Source organism: Camelus dromedarius, chromosome 16, assembly GCF_036321535.1.
Source record: "Camelus dromedarius isolate mCamDro1 chromosome 16, mCamDro1.pat, whole genome shotgun sequence".
NCBI lineage: Eukaryota > Metazoa > Chordata > Mammalia > Artiodactyla > Camelidae > Camelus > Camelus dromedarius.
Genome location: NC_087451.1, coordinates 46,761,785 through 46,781,609, shown reverse-complemented (window position 1 = coordinate 46,781,609; position 19,825 = coordinate 46,761,785). Strand labels below are relative to the sequence as shown.

General features: G+C 36.1%; 1 protein-coding gene across 1 annotated transcript in view; it reads left to right on the top strand.

Annotated features, from left to right (window-relative positions):
- The window catches only part of CPD (carboxypeptidase D), a 58,533-nt gene that overhangs the window by 24,899 nt on the left and 13,809 nt on the right, over positions 1 to 19,825 (top strand). The window contains exons 3-13 of the mRNA XM_010978933.3: positions 2,462 to 2,604; positions 3,266 to 3,435; positions 4,291 to 4,640; positions 5,078 to 5,269; positions 7,308 to 7,475; positions 11,688 to 11,797; positions 12,514 to 12,616; positions 13,600 to 13,742; positions 15,090 to 15,259; positions 16,634 to 16,957; positions 18,756 to 18,951. Of these exons, the coding sequence (XP_010977235.2) occupies positions 2,462 to 2,604; positions 3,266 to 3,435; positions 4,291 to 4,640; positions 5,078 to 5,269; positions 7,308 to 7,475; positions 11,688 to 11,797; positions 12,514 to 12,616; positions 13,600 to 13,742; positions 15,090 to 15,259; positions 16,634 to 16,957; positions 18,756 to 18,951 (2,069 nt within the window). The remainder of the gene's footprint in view (positions 1 to 2,461; positions 2,605 to 3,265; positions 3,436 to 4,290; positions 4,641 to 5,077; positions 5,270 to 7,307; positions 7,476 to 11,687; positions 11,798 to 12,513; positions 12,617 to 13,599; positions 13,743 to 15,089; positions 15,260 to 16,633; positions 16,958 to 18,755; positions 18,952 to 19,825) is intronic.

The window sequence follows — 19,825 nt, the reverse complement described above, 5'->3', positions numbered from 1 at the left end:
AACAAATGTGCCACTCAGGTGGGGGATGTCAGTAATAGGGGAGGCTATGCATGTATGGGGCCAAGGGATATATGGGAAATCTCTATACCTTCTGCTCAGTGTTACTGCGAACACAAAATTGCCCTAAAGTTTTTTGTTTTTTGTTTTATGAATCAAGTGACAGGAAAGAAAAGCTAATAGGCTTTCTACAGAATGAATATGTGGGCTTATGTAGATGTAGAAGTGGTGAAGGTGGTTGCCTACGGATGCTTATTCCCCTTTATGCTTTCCTCTTCCACCAAACACATTGTGAAAGTGTCTGTTGTGTCTTTTGTTTTTTCCCTGGTTTATGTTAACTATGCCACTTACGTTAACTAGCCTTTCTTTTTTTCACTTGTCACCTTCTTTTTAAATTTTTTTAATTTATTTTTAATTGAAGCATAGTTGACATACAATATTGGTTTAAGGTGTACAACATAGTGGTTCAACATTTGTGTATATTATGAAATGATCTCCATGATAGGTCTGGTGACCGTCTGTCACTGTAAAAGTTATGACAGTATTGTTGACTTTATTCCCTGTGCTGTGCATTGTATCCCCATGACTTATTTTTGTATGACTGGAAGATACACTGTTAATCCCCTTCACCTATTTTGTCCATTCCTCTACCCTTCTTCCCTCTGGCAACCACCAGTTCTCTGTTCCGTTGTTCTGTGTCTGTTTTTATGCCAGTTGATTCCCTCTAGTGTTTTTTTAGTTATTGTATTTAGTATTATTTTAGTTATTGTATTCTTCAGCTCTAATTGGCTCTTTTTATATTTTCTCTTTGTTGAAATTCTCACTGTGTTCATTCTTTTCCTGTGTTCAGTGAGCATCTTTATGATCAGTACCTTTAACTTTTTATCAGGTAGATTGTTTATCTCCTTTTCATTTAGTTCTTTTTCTGAGGTTTTGTCTTGTTCCTTCACTGGGAACACATTCCTCTGTCTCCTTATTTGGCCTATTTTTCTGTGCTGATTTCTTTGCATTTGGTAGGTCTATTATGTCTCCTGATCTTGAATAAGTGGCTTTATGGTGGAGATCTCCTATGGGGCTCAGCAGCATGCTCCCCTCAGGCCACCCAAGCCAGATGCCTCAGGGGTGTTCCCATGTGGGCTGCTTGTGCCTTTTTGCTGTAGCAGGGCCAACTGCTCGGGCACACTGGTGGGCAGTACAGGCCCCGGCATGGCTGGCTGGCTGTGAAGCCCAGCGTTGTGTGACCACTGTGGTCAAGATGCTGGGTGAGGCAGGCCCCCAGCTCTAACAAGCTAGTGGGAGGGTTCCAAAATGGTGCCTGTCAGTGCTGGTGTCAACATGATAAAATGAGGTCACAGAAATGGCTGCTGCCAGCATCTCAGTCCCCAGGGGGAGTCCCAGCTGCCTCCTGCCTCTCCAGGAGGCTTTCCAAGATCGGCACGTGGGTCTGACCTAGGTGCCTTTCAAACTGCTGCCTCTGTGCAGGAGCTTGGAGCAAGTGTATTGTCGCACACACACTTATGAGCAGAATCTCAGTTTTCTACAGCCCTCCGGTTCTCCCGAACTTAAGCCCCACTTGTTTTCAGATTCAGACATTTTGGAGGCTTGTCTTCCTAATGCAGGACCGTGGCTGGGGAGCCCAGTGTTGGTCTTGGACTCCTCTCTCCTCAGGGATGACCTCCACAGTTATGATATTCCTCCTGCTGTGAGTCATCATGCCAGGGATGCGGGTTCTGACTAGACTGCATCTCTGCCCCTCCCACCCATTTCACTGTGGCTCCTTCTTTATGTCTTTAATTGTAGGAAAATCTTTTCTGCTTTTCTTCAGGTTTTTCTCAGAGATAGGTGTTTTATATGTAGTTGTGATTTTGGTGTGCCTGTGGGAAGCAGTGACCTCAGGATCTTCCTACTCTACCATCTTAAGCCAGACCCCTCTTGTCACCTTCTTGATAAAGGAGAGTACAGTTAGAATAGTAGTTCCTTAATAATGCTTTGGCCTGAACATCCTTCACAGCTTTAAGATCGTGTGTATCCATCATGTTCATTTTGTCAAAAATCTTAACCTTTCCCTTACTTCTCACATCTGTAAAATGGGTGAAATAGCAATACCTACCTCATATAGTTGTTGTAAAGGTTAAATGTTCATACACATAAAGCTTGTGGAAGCAATTGGGCATAGAGTAAACACTCAAATGTAGAGCTTTACCATTATTGCCATTTTATTAACTGGTATATTCATGCCCTTTATAACTGTTCATCCTATCAATCAGATGTACTTCCTCTATGTATATTCCTTTTCAACATGTATTCCTTTCACCTTGTTTTCTCTATAATTCAAGGCCTTCTCCAGTTTCAAACAATTTAGTGAAAAGAGAATTTATACATGCAGAGATGGCTGATTTAATTTCTGTGTTATTTTCGAGGGTAGACTCCTTAGAATAAGCTTATTTTTTCCTTCATGTTTCAGGTGGTATGCAAGATTACAACTATGTGTGGGCCAACTGTTTTGAGATCACATTAGAACTGTCTTGTTGCAAGTACCCACCTGCTTCACAGCTTAAACAAGAATGGGAGAACAATCGTGAGTCTTTGATCACTCTGATTGAAAAGGTAAAAATAGCTGAATGGAAGATTGGGGTATGGAAATAATTGATTAAATAAGGGGGAAATTCGGTTGTGTATGAATAATAATATATACTAGATATACTTTATTTATCTGCTTTTATTATTTAACATTATAGATTATTTTTAGAAATTATTATATTAGAATCTGTGACAACATAGCTTTGCCTCCTTTACCGTTTGCCCCAGCTCTTTTCCTCTGGACAGCTTCCTTTGACTGTCTGACAACACGTTTGCAACCTGAAATAATTAGCCACATTTGTACTGCCATATGCTTACAACATCATGCGATAATACTTCCTGAGAACCTTTACTGCCATATGAACCATGGACATAAGTTTAAATACTGTAGGATATACTAGAAAATATTACTTATATCTTGTTGAGAAAAATAGAAGTCTGGCTTTGAGGAGAGCGAATTTCAAGCACATTTTGCCAGTCTAGGTTTCAGATATATATGACTTAAATTTAAAGATTTAATTTTTTGGTCAATATTTTATTTTAACTTGGAGGGATTAAAAAATGTTTCAGGGAGATAGAGGAGTAACCTTATTTTTAGAAATTCTAGCATCAGTGCAGAGAGGTTATGCTCTCTTCCCTGCTAAATTGATTATTTCTGAGCAGTCTACTTTGATTCTTGTTTTTTTAGGTCCACATTGGAGTTACAGGATTTGTTAAAGATTTTGTAACAGGATCTGGCTTAGAGAATGCAACTATCTCAGTGGCTGGTGTTAATCATAATATCACAACAGGCAGATTTGGTGATTTCCACAGATTACTTGTTCCTGGAACGTATAACATTACAGCAGTTTTAACTGGGTAAGAATTTAAACTAGACTCTTAAAATGTCAAGCTTCTGTTTATATCTAAGACAGAAATATAGTCTAGGAAATGTTACTTACTGTATCTGGCTTTTATTTTTCCTTACTTTCCAGTTTTTTTTTTCCCCTTTCTTAATGAGAGAATCCTATTGTGGAGTCTTTTGTCACATTAACAGTACAACTGGATACAAAACATAATTGTAAAATTGGGAGGAAAGACAGTTTTAAAAGCTTGAAAAGATGATCAGTTGTGTAAAGCATTGCCCTCAAGGCTAATTGAATCCCAAAGTAGAAGAAACTCAGGATTCTGTAAAAGATATTTTGAAAAGCTGTCTTACATCAGCTTTCTAATATATGAAATGAGTGGTTTCCTACTTCCCATGGATACCTTTCTGGAAGCTCCTTTTGCTAAAGATTTACCTTCAGCAAATAAATTACCTTTAGTTTTGAACTTTCCTATTTGGGAAAGTAGTTGGAATGTCTGTTTGGTAAGGCACTGCAAGGAAGTGGATAATTTATCCCTGCTTTGAGTATTGTAGCAGTAGTTACAGTGGATTAATGACCTCCATCTTTCATCCTGTTCTCTCCTCTGAATGTAGTTTTGTGTAAGCATTCTAATTTGTGGAACCTGAAAGAATATTAAGAGAAATAGTTCTTTAAAGACTTAATCGGGGATTCTTTGTGAGATAATATCCTAAAAGTCTTGAATGTATATATAAATCTTTATTTGATTTGAGTTTTGATAGATTACTAAGAGCAGGAGTTTGAAAAGGCTCTTGTACTTTTATAATTTTCAAGCATTGTGTGTTTCCATTTAACTCTGCCATCTACTTTTTCAAATTTTCTTTTTCAGGTATATGCCACTGACTGTTAATAATATAGTAGTGAAAGAAGGACCAGCCACAAAGGTGAATTTTTCCCTTCGGCCAACTGTGGCTTCAGTAATACTCAACACAACTGAGGCTGTAGTAACTGCCAGCACAGTTGCTATACTTAATGGTCCTCTTGGAACACAGTCCTCCCACCAGCCAATTCAGCCAAAGGACTTTCACCACCACCATTTCTCTGACATGGAAATCTTTTTGAGAAGATTTGCCAATGAATATCCTAACATCACCCGGCTTTATTCATTGGGAAAATCGGTAGAGTCAAGAGAACTTTATGTAATGGAGATATCAGATAATCCAGGTGTCCATGAACCAGGTAATTGGTGCAGTTTTATGCACAATTTCAGTATTGCCTTTCAGAGCTATGTGCTGTGTTGCTCTGTTTCACCTAGAAAGATCACCTACAGTATGTAAAACTGGATCAAAGAAAATGTAACCAATTTTTTGCTAGAAAAAAAGAAAATGCATTTGATAATCTGTATTAGGTGCAATATTTAGTGTACTACATAGATTAGATTCTTTCTGCTAATAGTATTTTTATTTTTATATTATATGGCATGTATGGTTTACTTGGATTTTTATATATTGGTAAGGATATTATGGTATAAGATGCTTTTCCCTGTGTCTTTGGCCAAAATGTATCTTTTCTTAAATTTTTGGTTCTGAGTCTTTGTATATGTTGGGGGAAAAGCAGAGAGAGTTCAGGATAAATGAAGAAGAAAAAAGTCTTCCATATAGTTATTTTGTTTTCAGGTGAACCAGAATTTAAGTACATTGGAAACATGCATGGAAATGAAGTGGTTGGAAGAGAACTGCTGTTGAACCTCATTGAATACCTTTGTAAGAACTTTGGAACAGATCCTGAAGTAACAGACTTGGTTCTTAACACTAGGATTCACCTTATGCCATCCATGAATCCTGATGGCTATGAAAAGGCCCAGGAAGGTAAAGAATAGCTGTCTACTAATGCTTAACCTTTTTGATGATTATATGGTGTGATTATTTGGGGGTAGGAAAGGATTTGAACTGGTTGTTTCCCTGGAATTTCTTCCTATTTATTCTGATAATTAATTTATCATTGGTTCTAGCTTTTGTATTCTTATAAGATAGGCTAGTTCATTCAACAGTTATGTTACCAAGTTTATATTTAATGGAATTCTCCACTTTGGTAATGGTTCTTATTTACTAAAATAATGTAAGATTTTTACAAATTGCTCCATTTTAACAGTAATTCTTGTTAAATTATTGTCATGGGAACCTTATCTCATAAGTGAAAACTCAGATCAAATACTTAAGCCAGTGACTCTCTTTTGATTCCCAATTCTTCTCCCCATGCATATGTGTTCTAAAACTGCCAAGTTATTGACTTTCCATTCCTCCCCCCCTCTCAGCTAGCCCATCTCTCCTGGGGCAATATAGTAAGGGCAGGGAGAGCAGCTTGCTTACGTGGGCCACCTTATGCAGAACCCTGGGAGAGTGAGAACCCATCTTTTTCCAACCTGTGGTTCCTTCCAGGCAGTGATACCAGTGAGTAGAATAGCTATCACAATGTGAATATGCAGTCACGTGGTTCACTACTCTGACCAACTGAACACTGAGAGAATCAACTAATGAGTGACCAGGTTAATCCTTATTTATGTTATTTAGATTCTCTGCCTAAAGACCTCATTCCTTGTCAGCCTCACAAATCCCTCCCACATTCCTCCCTTGAGACCTTTTTGAAAGATGGAACTAGTGAGCCCTCCAGTACATTTTCTTTCACCTGCGTTTTTTTTCTCATTATATTAATGATAATAGGGCTCCTACCCCTTATTCAAATGGAATAAATTTAAGTTGAACCCTTTCTCCTCCATCAGGTTAAACTTCCAAGTATGTTCTTGACTAACTTTACCTTTTGGTGATCACTTTAATGTAAACATACCACAATTTTTTTTCTTTTCATTTGGTCTGTTTCTTTACATTGTTTTAGTGAGCTGTATACTAGTACAGTGGAGGCCCCCTCAGTTCAGTCATGCCTACTCAACACTGCGATCATGTCATTGTATGTAGATTGTTGAACTTGAGCCTTATTTTAATATAATTCTTATGGTTGGATTTTTTCCCCTCGAAGTATGACCAAGGGCAGAAATGAGAGGATAATGGTCTTACCTCTCTATTCAAAAGATCTGGAGAGATACTTTTTTTTAATGTACAATATAAAAACAATGTGTGTTTTAATCATGTTAACCTAACCGAGCTAGGGTCTCCTCAACCCTCCACACAGCAAAGCCAATTTACTGACACCAGGTTGTGGTGAAGGAAAGTACAACTTTTATTGTAGACACCAAGCAAGGAGAATGGGGAGCTCGTACTTAAAAGACCCAAACTCCCCAATGGCTTTCAGGGAAGAGTTTTCAGAAGCAGCATTTGGGGTGAAGGCTACAGAGTACATGACTTTCTTCTAATTGGTTGGTGGTGAGGTAACAGCGTGATGTTTCAGGAGTCTTAATCATCAACTTTCTGGTTCCAGCCAGTCTGGGGTCTGCATGCATGTGCTTAGCCTGTAGTTGCCTCCCTCTACTGGGTGGGGGTCTTAGTTCCCGCAGAACAACTCAAAGATATGTGTCAGATTGTTATGTATAGCCTTTGAGGAAGAACCAGGGCTCTGTTTTATCCTGAACTATTGTCATTACTTTTCTTGCTTAACTGCTTTTCCTTTATTTCTGCATTTCCTCACTTTCCTAATTAGTAACTGCTCGTGAGTGCTCTTTTGAACTCAGGGAAGACGAAAGCCTTTTTTCAGCAAACAAGAAACAGGATACAGAGGAGCTTTTGTGCTCGGGAAGGCCCCACAGGGTGCCGCCCCGTTTCAGTCATAGTGTGATTGATCACAGTGGAGCCTGATGTGTTCACACTTACCTGTGGGTTAAGATAGCTAAAGTGGTATGTGTTGGATTAAAATGTAAGTGACACACGGCTTAAATTTGAATCCTTTATCATACAGGAGATTCAGTAAGTGTAATTGGCAGAAACAACAGCAACAACTTTGACCTGAACCGAAATTTCCCAGACCAGTTCATTCAGATCACGGATCCTACCCAACCAGAAACTATTGCTGTAATGAGCTGGATGAAGGCCTATCCATTTGTACTGTCAGCAAACCTGCATGGAGGTAACAGCTACCTGATAGTTCACTAATTAATTCTTGTTGAGAGCATTTGAAAATCCTAGTGAAATTTTATCTGTTTATAGTCTTAGGCTATCTTAAAGCAAGTATCCTGTTATTGCTTTTATGGCAAAGAACAATAAAGCTCTTTTCTCAATCATTTTAAGCCAATTTCCTGGCTATTTTCCCGTTCCTCTCCTACCCCTCCCCTATCCCATAGTCCTCCATTCTCCCTTCTCCCAGTTCCCTCCCTCCCTCTTCCTCTCTGTCCATCCATCTCTCCTCCTCTCTCTCACCTGACCCCCCTGGCCTCCACCCCTCTTCCTCCCTCTCCCTTCCTGTATTTCTCTGTCACTCTATTCTTCAAGTGTTTTGTATTTCTTCCTCACAAGTGTTTTATATTTATCCCTCTCATGGGAATTTGGTTAACATGTTCTTTGTCATTCATGAAAATTAAACACTAACAGATCCAAATGTTTAGCCCTTATTTTTCCCTGAAGTTTGATAAGCCCTTTTATGTATGTTTAGATGTTGACATTCTTTTATCTTTTACCTGTTGTTTATTTAACTGCAGCACAGTGACCTCATTCTCCTGTAGTATCTGAGCTCATACACCTCCATATAATTCAGCAGGGATTTATTAGTTGAATAGGATGAGAGGTCAAGATTAAAAATCATCACAATGTCCGACTAGGGTTGTGTAAATGAAAGTGTCAATACCAAAGAGAACTGAAAGCATATGTCTACACGTCACCGTGTACGTGGATGTGCATAGTAGCATTATCCGTAATAACCAAGAAGTATAAATAACCCAGATGTCCACTGACTGATGATAAATAAAATGTGATATACAGTAGAATGTTACTTGGCTCTGAAAAGGAATGCAGTACTGTTGCATGCTTAACATAAGTGAACCTTGAAGGCATGCTAAGTGATAGATGCCCACCGCAAGAAACCATATGTTGTACAATTACATTTTTATGCAGCATTCAGAAATAGGCAAATCCATGGAGTTAGAAAATAGGTTAGTGGTTGCCTCAGGCTGTAGAGGATAGTGATGGGGGAGAATGGGGAGTGACCACTAATGGATATGGGTTTTGGGGTGTTTTTTTTTTTTGAGTACTAAAATGTTCTATAATTAAATTATAGTGACAGTTGTACAACCCTGTAAATATACTAAATAACATTGAATTATATAACTTTAAGTGGATGGATTGTATGCTATATAAATTCTATCTCAATAAGTTAAAAAAAAAAAAGAATGAAGTTATTAGCACCAGGGGCAGTGGGTAAGAAATTTAGTGTCAACATTTGTTGGAATATCCAAGGATGCATCACAGTTGAGATTTCATATCATATAGATTAACCTGCCATTTTATAAATGACAGTGCACACTTATGTTTATTTGTATTTAAGAAGTAAATCGAGAGTCTCCAAAAATTGCTTTGAAACCTTGCCAGTAGTAGGAGAAAATACTTCTATAATTGGTAATCATGGAAGATTCTCAAAGATCCAAACAGGAATGATGAAGTTATAGCCTGGTTAGCAAAATACTTTTTTGGCTTTTTTCTTACTTTATGAATTTTATACCATGTTTGATAGAAAATATTTTTTACCTGAAGCTTTTAAAAATGTTCTCAGAATACATCACATGTCATATTGGCTAAATCTAAAAGCTTAATACTAGTTACATTCCAGTGAAAATAATTTACAAATGTACACATGTGGTATCAAGACCTTGGCATGGTAGGGGATAGATCGTCAATCATGTAGGTATGTTTCTTTCCACAACGTATTTTGTTTTCTCATTTTAAAATCTTTAAATTTTTGAAATCTTGGCAAAGAAATTTAACAGGAGTTCTTTGCTGCCAACTTAACAATTTAGAAGGATTTTGAAAGAATATAGAGAAAAGTAGGATTTCTTTTTGTAAATTTTGGTACTGATTTTTTTTTACTGAAATTCATGTAACATTAACTGTATTAAAGTATATAATTCTTTGACTTTTAGTGCATTCATAGTGTTGTACAACTACCATCTCTATCTAATTCCAAAACATTTTAATCTCCCCAAAAGGAAACCTCTTACCCATGAAGCAGTTTCTCCGTTCCCCACACCTCTTAAGCCCTGGTAACCACCAGTCTGTGCTGTCTCTATGGACTTGCCTATTTTGGATATTTCATAGAAATGAAGTCATGTAATATATTACCTTTTGTGTCTGTCTTCTTTCACTTAGCTTAGTATTTCCAAGGTTCATTCATATTGTAGCATATATTAATACTTTATTTCTTTTTATGGCTGAATAACAGTCCATTGTATTTGTTTATCTATTTATCCATTGATGGACATTTGGGTTGTTTTCATTTTTTTACCATTATGAATCATACTGCTACAAACATTGCCATACAATGTCTATTTGAGTCTGTGTTTTCAATTCTTTTGGGTTATTCTGTGTTTGGCGTTTTGATGGAAATATCATCAGATGATAATTTCATATTTAGTTTTTTGAGGAACTGCCAAACTTCCACAGTAACTGAAGCATTTTACATCCTCACCAGCAATGTATGAGGGTCATGGTTTTTCTGCATCCTTACCTTGTTATTTTCTGGGTTTTTTTTTTTTTTTTATTATACCTATTTTAGTGAGTGAAAGGTGATAATCTCATTACAATTTTGATTTGCATTTCCCTCATGGCTAATGATGTTAAGCATCTTTTCATGTGCTTTTTGGCCATTTGTGTATCGTCTTTGGAGAATTTTATATTCAAGTCTTCTGCCCATTTTTCTTGGGTTTTTCAGCTTTTTGTTGAGTTGCAGGAGTCCTTTCTTTAATCTGGATTCTAGACCTTTATCAAATTGCTGATTTGCAAATGTTTTCTCCCATTCTATAGGTTGTATTTTAACTTTTTAAATAATGTCCTTTGATGCACAAAAGTTTTAATTTTGATGAAGTCAAATTTATCTGTTTTTTATTGCTCATGCTTTTTGTGTTCATACTAATTTTTTAAAATAAACTTGTTGGAATATCTTAAGTCTTTTATGACTTTTTTTGGCCTTAGAAAATTAGCCATTTGAAAGACAATATTAAGTAGAAGTTGACTTTTTTCTGTTGTAATTTTTAGACATAGGTCACAGATCCAGGGTGAAATTAAATTTTTTGGAGTAGTTTGTGTAGGATCAAGTGTTGAAGTACACTTATTCTTTTTAGAACTATTTTTGGGAATAGAATGAACACAACTCTTCATACTTGCTTCTTAAATTTTTTAAAAATATGAGAATGTTTGCTCATATTTGTTATCACAGGATTATTTCATCTGGATTCAAGTTGAATATTCTTTTACTTCCATGCCAAGGTATGACAAAAAAGGCAAAGCTGAGTAGCCTAATAGATGCCGAATAAATGGACAGATGGACCAATGAAAACAGTGTGACTAGTAGGAAAATAAAGAATTTGGTCCCGTGGTAGGGGAGCAGTTCAGGGCTTTTGCCTGAGAAGCACCCTAATTGCTTTCTGCCCTGTGGGGAGCATGAAGGGAGTTAATATCCTTTACATACGTTTTAAAACATCACTTTCTGTACTTTAGGTCATGAAAAATTGTGGGATATAATTTCAATTGACTAATTTATAATATGATCATAAAAGAAAATTTTAGCATTGTTTTCTGAATGAAGGTCAGGGTTGGCTCTACTACCATACATTAACTAGTCATTTAGTCTCTCCATTTTAGACTCCACATCTGCAAAATAAAATCTGAGGAGGTTGGGTTAATTGGACTTCAAGGGTCTTTTCTTTTTTTAAAATTCCATGACCTTATAAATATCTGAATTTTACTGAAAGTGTATCCAATTTTGCTCAATTTTTCTGATCCTAAATATTATAAATTTTATTTAAAATGTAAAAATTATTTAAATTAAGCCTGTATGACTTCTGGTTTCAGCACTAACATGTAAATTACACCTGTAAGTTCAGATAAATTCCCAAGACCTTTCCAGTTAAGGCAACCTTTAAGTGTCATGCATAGCTATTTAATATTTCATTTATCCACACTGATTTTCTGTTGAGGAAGTTAGCAACTTTTTTTTTTCATTTCTATTGAGGAAATTAGCCTTGGAAAATTGTACTGGTTTCCTGTCTGTGGCAGTATTGTGAAAAGCTCACTTTATGTTAATGCCTCATCTTGAAAGAAGTAACACAATGCATTTTCCTCACTTCCCTTGTAGGCTCTTTGGTGGTTAACTACCCTTTTGATGATGATGAACAAGGTGTTGCCACATACAGTAAATCACCAGATGATGCTGTGTTTCAACAAATAGCACTTTCTTATTCCAAGGTAGGCTTGTGCTTAAACATAAAATACCATGAAAATTAATTTTTTGTTTAAAAATGCGTTAAAACAAAGTCTTGCAAGACTCAGGTCAAATGCTTTCTTCTTGGTTAAGCCTTCCATGATTCCTTTCAGACAGCATTATCTCTTTTTCTCCTCTGTTTCCCACCTCACTTTTAAACATACTGCCTGTGTTTCCCCACTAGCCTTTAAGCTCAGGTAGTATCTTTTCTTCTACAGCTTTTAGCACAGTACCTGGAACATCATAAACTAAACAAACATAAACTAGCATGCTAGTTTATTTCACTTGACAAGTACTTAAATATAAACCTTGTAGTCTAAGGCGGGGTTGACACATTACAGCTCTGGGACCAAAACCAGCCCACCACCTGTTCTTGTAAATAAAGTTTTATTGACATACAGCCACAACTGTTATTTTACATATTGTCTGTAGCTGCTTTCTCTTTCGACATTTGAAAATAAGTCAGTGTAATTCACCATATTAAAAGACTAAAGAAGAAAACAGGTAATAAATCCATACAGTGAAAAATCAAAATGACATAGAAAGCTATCCATTGAAAAGACTCTCTGCTTTCCATGACTCTACATTGGTAACTATTGGTACTCCTGTTGGTAGCTATTCTTTTTTTTTTTCCCCTAATTCTTCCTGTGTTTCTTGATGCAGATACAAATAAATACAAATAAAATTATTTTTTTTTAAGGAAAATTCCCAGATGTTTCAAGGTAGACCTTGCAAGAATATGTACCCTAATGAATATTTCCCACATGGAATAACAAATGGAGCCAGTTGGTATAATGTACCAGGTAAAACAATCTTTTATATTGTTGACAAAAATAATCAGTAAACAATAATAAGAACAGGAAAGAGTATTATTTGAGCCAAACTGAGGACTAGGCTGGATTACTCTGAGGTGCTGCTCTGGAGAATGGAGAAACATGGTTTCCAGCACAATTTTATATCTTGTCAGAACAAAGAAACATTAACAAATCAGGGGTGAATTTCTTCAGGGTTTCAAAAAAAGAGCATACCAGCATGTACGCAGTGAGTCAGTATGGCCTTGGCACCTGGGAAGGGAATCTTATCATCAAGGGAGGACCAGCATTGGTGTCCCAGGAAGAGGGGCATTTAACTTTTATTTTTGACATGGACATTCTTTGCTTCTCGTCAGTGTGCCCTTTTCCTTAATAATCAAAGCACAAGTACAATGCACATTTGATAGGCCACCAGCAGGCTATTTTAGTGTAAAATTCAAGTTAATTCATGTATAAACCAGAATGACTTCCCTAAATTTCAGTGAAATTTTCTTTTATCGATATCAAGGCCATATAACTTGATGGATTTTCTGTCCTCTTGGAGGGTGCTCCTTGTTACTGATTTTTTAATTTTAAGAAAGAATCATTCTTTTAAAAATACTGCATAAATAGTTTTAAAAATGCAAATAACCTTTTCAAATATTTTTATACTTGGTGTGCTTTGAGTTTTAAGTAAAAGTGATGTCCTAAAAGTTGATGAAAGTGTTATATTTTACCTCTGGCTATATTACAAAGAGCCTTAAATGTGCTAATAAGGAGAGTGGGAGCTGCATTTGAATTCTTCTTGAGCATGAAAGTGCAGATGTTCTGCCTATACCACAGGCATCAAAGAGCTCTCAACTGAATGCATTATTGGTTTTCAACCATGCTGATAAAAGAAGAATTTGGCTTTTTTTACTAGGAATGTTGCTTATCATTTGGGATCTGAACTACTTAAAGCTTCAGAGTAACGGATTTAAATTTTTATCCTTTAGGTGGTATGCAGGACTGGAACTATTTACAAACAAATTGCTTTGAAGTGACTATTGAACTAGGTTGTGTGAAATACCCATTTGAGAAAGATCTGCCAAAATTTTGGGAACAGAATCGAAGATCTCTAATCCAGTTTATGAAACAGGTGACTTATTCAAGAGTGACATGAAATTTCCCCCAAGAGCAAGAAGATTTTTGTGTGTACATGTGGTTTTCATGCACTGATTGTAAAATACACCCCATTTGAATTCCATTTTAACCTATCCATGTTAAACCTCCTGTCCTGTTTTAGGAGGTTTATATAGAAAATTCATGGATGGAAATGAGTTTATTTGTATGTGTGGAGAGGAAAATGATTAAATAATGTAATGATGTTTTGCTGTTAATGGTTAGTGGTCACTTTTTACCCTTGTCTTTATACAAGGCTAACATATATTGAATACATACATAACCATTTGTCAAGTGATAGAAAAATGGGGTATGGGGTAAATGTTTTTATTCTTTTTTTTTTGCCAGTGGTTTACTGTGAGATGATTAATTTCCTTTTGTTTGGATATGCATGGTGGCCAGTAGGTAAAGACTTATTAAATATGCTAATAGTGGTTAAAGTTATCAGGATTATCTGACCAATACTTTGTGTCAGTACGTTTCTGCTTTATTTTTGCTGAGTGGAGTAACATAAAGGCTGTGAGTTTGCATACTAATTTTTTTAAACATTTTATTCTGAAAAATTTTAATCATCAAAAAATTATAAGACTAACACAATAAGTACTACTATTTCTTCACCTAGATTTAACAATTTTAAAATTTTACTGCATTTGCTTTATTTACACACACACACACACACACAGTTTTGCTGAACTGTTTCAGTGTAAATTGCACGTGTTACAATATTTTATCCCTAAATATTTCAGAATACATCTTCTAAAAGTAAGGTTATTCTCCTACATGCCATCTCCAATTGCCACTATCTTAACTAAGAAAATTAACAGCAATTCCCTAATATTACCTAATACCTAGTCCATACTCTATAATTTCCTCCTCTTGTCCCCAAAATGTCTTTCTATAGCTATATTTTAGAACCAGAATCTAGTCAAAGTTCATATACTGCATTTGATTATTACACCTCTTTACTCTTTTTAATCTAGAATAGTCCTTCTGTTTTATTTTTAAATGACATTTCCTTTTTGAAATAGCCAGGCCAGTTTTCTTGCAGAATGGCCTATATTTTGCAATTGGTGCTCAAGTTTAAACAGTTATTTATCTTCCTCGTGATAAAGACAGATCTAACTTATGAAAAATTTGCCTTTCAGAAGCTAAAATATTTTGTTTAGTGGGCAGTTACATTTAGCTATACTCTGTGAACTCCATAAGCCCTGTTTGTTCCACATGTTTTTATTTTTTAACAATCTGTTATTTTGGATGTGAGCTCCCACAATAGAAGTTGATGACTTTTACCAGTGAAATCTGGGTGTCCTTGTCCTTTATCCAGGTTCATCAGGGTGTCAAAGGATTCATCCTAGATGCCACAGACGGCAGAGGTATATTAAATGCCACCATTAGTGTTGCTGAAATTAACCACCCAGTGACTACTTACAAAACTGGAGATTACTGGCGTCTCTTGGTTCCAGGAACTTATAAAATCACAGCATCTGCTCGAGGGTGAGTGACTGAGTGCCCTGAAGTTGAGTGCTTGGAGATGAAACAACCATAGTTTCGTTTTGAAAGATTATTGCCAGAAAGCCTTATAGAGCCTGCTAAGCAAACTTGAGTTTAATGCTGAGAAGTTTAAAGCTGGTTACACATTTGACTCTTCTATGGTGGCAAAGTGAGTACATGAACTATCAGATGTAAGAAACCTGTAAATTACATACTTTGAATGGTGGTCTCTTCTACCTCCTCTCAGGTCACCAGCCCCCTGTCCAGATATAAAGCCTTAGTGAGTGATTTCCTTCACTGTTGGTGACAGTTCTGGGAAGTACTTGTTAGGTGGGAAAAACGACTCCTATTCTGCATATTTCTAGTCATGTTGTCCAAAAAATACCACCACTTTACATTTGTACCCTTTTAAAACTCTTTCACAGACACTTGTTTTTTATTGTTGTACCTTTGCCTTCTTGAGTCAGTGAGATTTTCTTACTTATTGCTGTTCTCTAAGAAAGGCCGTTTTCATCTTTTTTACAGTTATTCTTACCACAAAGATATATTTACTTAAAAAGAAAAATTAACTTATGATCTTTTTTTTCCTTGGAAAAAACTTAATTTTCCTTATATGTTCCCCATCCTTTACAAATACCTGAGACGGAAACCACCTGACTCTTTAATCTGAAACTTACCGTTTTTACCCTCTTATAGTTGTCTTTTTTATGTTTTGGTATGTGTAGAGGTTCCCACAGAATATTTTCCCCTCCCCCTACTAGCTGTCTTATTTCTGAAGAGTTAGTTTGACCACTCATTGAAATAAGGGTAAATACATGGAAACATTTATAGTTATTGTTACTTAAAAAAAATGATTTCCAAATACCTAGTGGTTGGTAAATGAGTGGCTTAGAACTTAACTCTAATGAGTAAAGAAGTCTTTTTTGGTTTTCTTCAGTTTTGGCTTAGTACTGGAAAAAACCACAGCACCAAGGTATCTGAAAAGTAGGGCAAGAATGATGCGTTTGGTACAGAAAGTCTTAAGTTAGTACTTTCTCAAACTTTTTGAACCATATACCCTGATGGCAGACAAGTGAACTCAGAGTCCATGAAATATGGGAATATCCCATATGGGAAACATGGGAAGAAAGCACAAGCTTTCTTTTAAAGTCATATTTAATCTTAAAAACTCTTATTTTATAGTCTACCCTTGTCTGTCCTGTGTTCATGTTTAAAATAAATCTTAAATGATCACAAAGTTTAAAATTTGACCCTTTAGGAAGATGCACCACATTTATCTCTGCAAGTATTCACACATCCTCTGCACACCTCTGTTTTCCCAGGGCCTGGGTTCTCCAGCTGAAGAAGCATGGCTCTGATCTGTCTCTTTTATTACAGGTATAATCCAGTTACCAAGAATGTGACAGTAAAGAGTGAAGGGGCTATTCAGGTCAACTTCACACTTGTTCGATCTTCAACAGATTCAAACAATGAATCAAAGAAAGGAAAAGGGGACAGCACCAACACTGAAGAGGCCAGTGATCCAACTACCAAAGAGTTTGAAACTTTAATCAAAGACCTTTCAGCTGAGCATGGCCTGGAAGACCTTGTGTTACGCTCCTCCTCAAACCTGGATCTTTATCGATACCATTCATACAAGGACTTATCAGAGTTTCTGAGAGGACTTGTGATGAACTATCCACAAATTACAAATCTTACCAAGTAAGTGGCACCTTCTTAATGCGTCTTTTTTGCCCTTTTTTCTTCCTTCTTTCCTTTTTTCTTCCTTTCTTTTTTCAAGAGATTACATTCAGCATAAGCCACATTAAATGGTTCTTGTAAATCATTTAGAAATATTTGGGAGCTGGATGTATAGAGAGTTGGAGTTTACTTATTTTGAAACAGTTATTTCCTTGGAGATCTTTCTAACAATGTATCTTGAAAACTTTAATGAAGAACATTGAGGCAGAATTAACTTGTTAGATTAGCAATGTATAACCTGTGCCTCCAGAAAATGTAAAATCCTTCTTTCTAATGATTGCCTTGACTGATTTCAAAGCCCTTTCCACTTCTCAGCTGCAGATTCATGTTCTGACTGAATACTGTCGAGTTTGTTTTATTTTGCTGGGGCCAGGGTGCAAATTTGGAACTATGAGCTCACTTGTCGCGGATCATGTTTAACCTTTTGTTTCCTTCAAATTAGAAAATGAAGCCCGGTTGGCTGTCATTTGCTGTACTTTAGTCTCTACTCAGTCACTGTTCCCGGAAGCTTTAGGGACGTATGTGATGACGATTCTGCAAAAACATGCAGCACCGGCTTATGTGAAACTGATGCCTGAGACGGCTTTACCTTCGCTTCCTGGGGCTTCTCTGCCTCACGTTCACTGTTTCAAAATTATTTCCTTGATTTGTTGATTCCTATCATCTGCCTTTTGTAGGACTTTTACTTTACATTTTGCCCTGATTGTACGGTTCTCTATTATAAACCTAAAGCATTATCTAGCCTTTTACTTTTTCACTTGTTCTCCTTCTTTGGTTCTTCTAATTTTACCAGTAAATTTAGCTTCTCAAATACTGGTTTATAGTGTTCGTGGTTGCAAAGAATGATGTTTACTTTGGCAATACCAGTTACCTCTCTTCCTCAACTGATTCTTGAATATTTCTGCCCAGGTCAGGTTTTAACAGGGTCCATTTTAGTGCCATTTAGAGGCACAGACTCTTACTGTAAAATAAACAAAAACTTGGACATTATTTTGCTATCCATTTACTTAGTTCATTTAAGTTTTTTTAGCCTTTCAATTCAAGATGTGCTTTTTAAAAAGTTAAATATTTCCCCCCAAAATGTGCAGCACCTGCCAGTGGGGAAGCACAACACAGTTTTAGGTGGTCCTGCAGTGGTTGCTAAGTATCACTGAATAACATTGTGAGAAAGCAATACTTTTTCTATTAATTGTTCTCAATTTAGTGCTAACAAATATTTTTCGAACTCTTGTAAATCTCCCTTTATAGCAAAGAAAGCAGGCCTTAAGCTCAGAGCTCTTGGGCAAGCAGAGCATTTTAAATTATTTTTACTGCAATACTGATACTTTATTTATAGTAAAGTATAAAGTGTCCTATTTACATAAATTAATTTAGATTTTAAAAGTAAGGTTCTCTTACATTTGTGTATATTTAAATTTTTCATAATAAAAATTTGAGTTAATTTGAGACATATGTTAACTAAGTAATAGTACAGGTTATAGAAGATGGGGTAAATACTGTGAAGACGGTGTGAGAGTGACTGAATTTGGAGGAATGCTGAACTGAATCATAATCTTTCCTAAATCTGGTAGGATCTCACATCTATTTGCTTTCTTTGATCAAGGAAAACTAATTTTACTCATGTTTTCTGACACAAAAATTTATTATTTACAGACTTAAGACTTCATATTTTGTTTTCATGTCTTTTTAAAAAATCTGTAAGGCAGCATGAACATAATGCTTCATTACTTGCTGACTTTTTGTTTCTGGTTTTTGAAAGTTTGGGACAAAGTGCTGAATATCGTCATATTTGGTCCCTTGAAATCTCCAATAAGCCCAATGTATCTGAGCCTGAAGAACCAAAGATTCGTTTTGTTGCTGGTATCCATGGAAATGCTCCAGTTGGAACTGAACTGCTTTTGGCTCTGGCAGAATTTCTCTGCCTAAACTACAAAAAGAACCCAGCTGTTACCCAAGTAAGAAAATAGCCTGTTTTGACATGCTTTAAAAGGAGAAAACTCAAGAGATACAATGATATCAAGTCACCATTAAAAATTTTAATTTCCCATAGATTTTACACAGAGGCAGTTTTAGGGTATTATAAACTTTTACTCTTTAAAAATGGACCTGGTATATAGTCATTGTTCATAGTGTCTTTCTGTTATATTTCTTTGTATATCTTAAAAGGCATAGAGGAAAAAATAATAAAGTTTTGCATTCAGTCCTCTGTTCCTTTATGTAAAGTCAAGTTTCCCTTCCAGGCTGTACTCACAGTGATGTGCATTCTAAGTTGAATGACTTCCATTCCCAGTTATTTATAACTAGGATGCTATATTGAAACATAAAGTGGAAGAGAAATAGTTTTTCTTGTCATGTAATAAAGATGAAATTATTGGACATCTTGACTGCTAAGAGATTTTAGAAAAAGCAATATGGCAATGCCTACTCCAGCCACCCATGACTACAGAAAAGAACTTTGATCCAGAAGCTGACCACGTATGATTAAGCAGCCTGGTTCAGTGTTGCCTTAGAGAAAGGAAGGAAAGAGTGTATATCCATCTAGGACACTCACTAATTGACACTATCTATGTAGAACTCAAGAAAGGGGAAAGGAACTAGTAGTTGTTTAATACCTACTGTGTGCTAGGTATTAGACTAAGTACTTTACATATATCATAATTTAATCCTCAGCCCTGCAATTATGTTATCTCCATTTTATAGATGTAAAAACTGAGGCAGAGATACTTGATAACTTACAGGAGGTTACACAGCTACTAACTAAGTGGTAAAACTGGGATTTAAACCCAAGCACGTCTCACTTTAAAGCCTGTACTGTTCTTTTATACCATA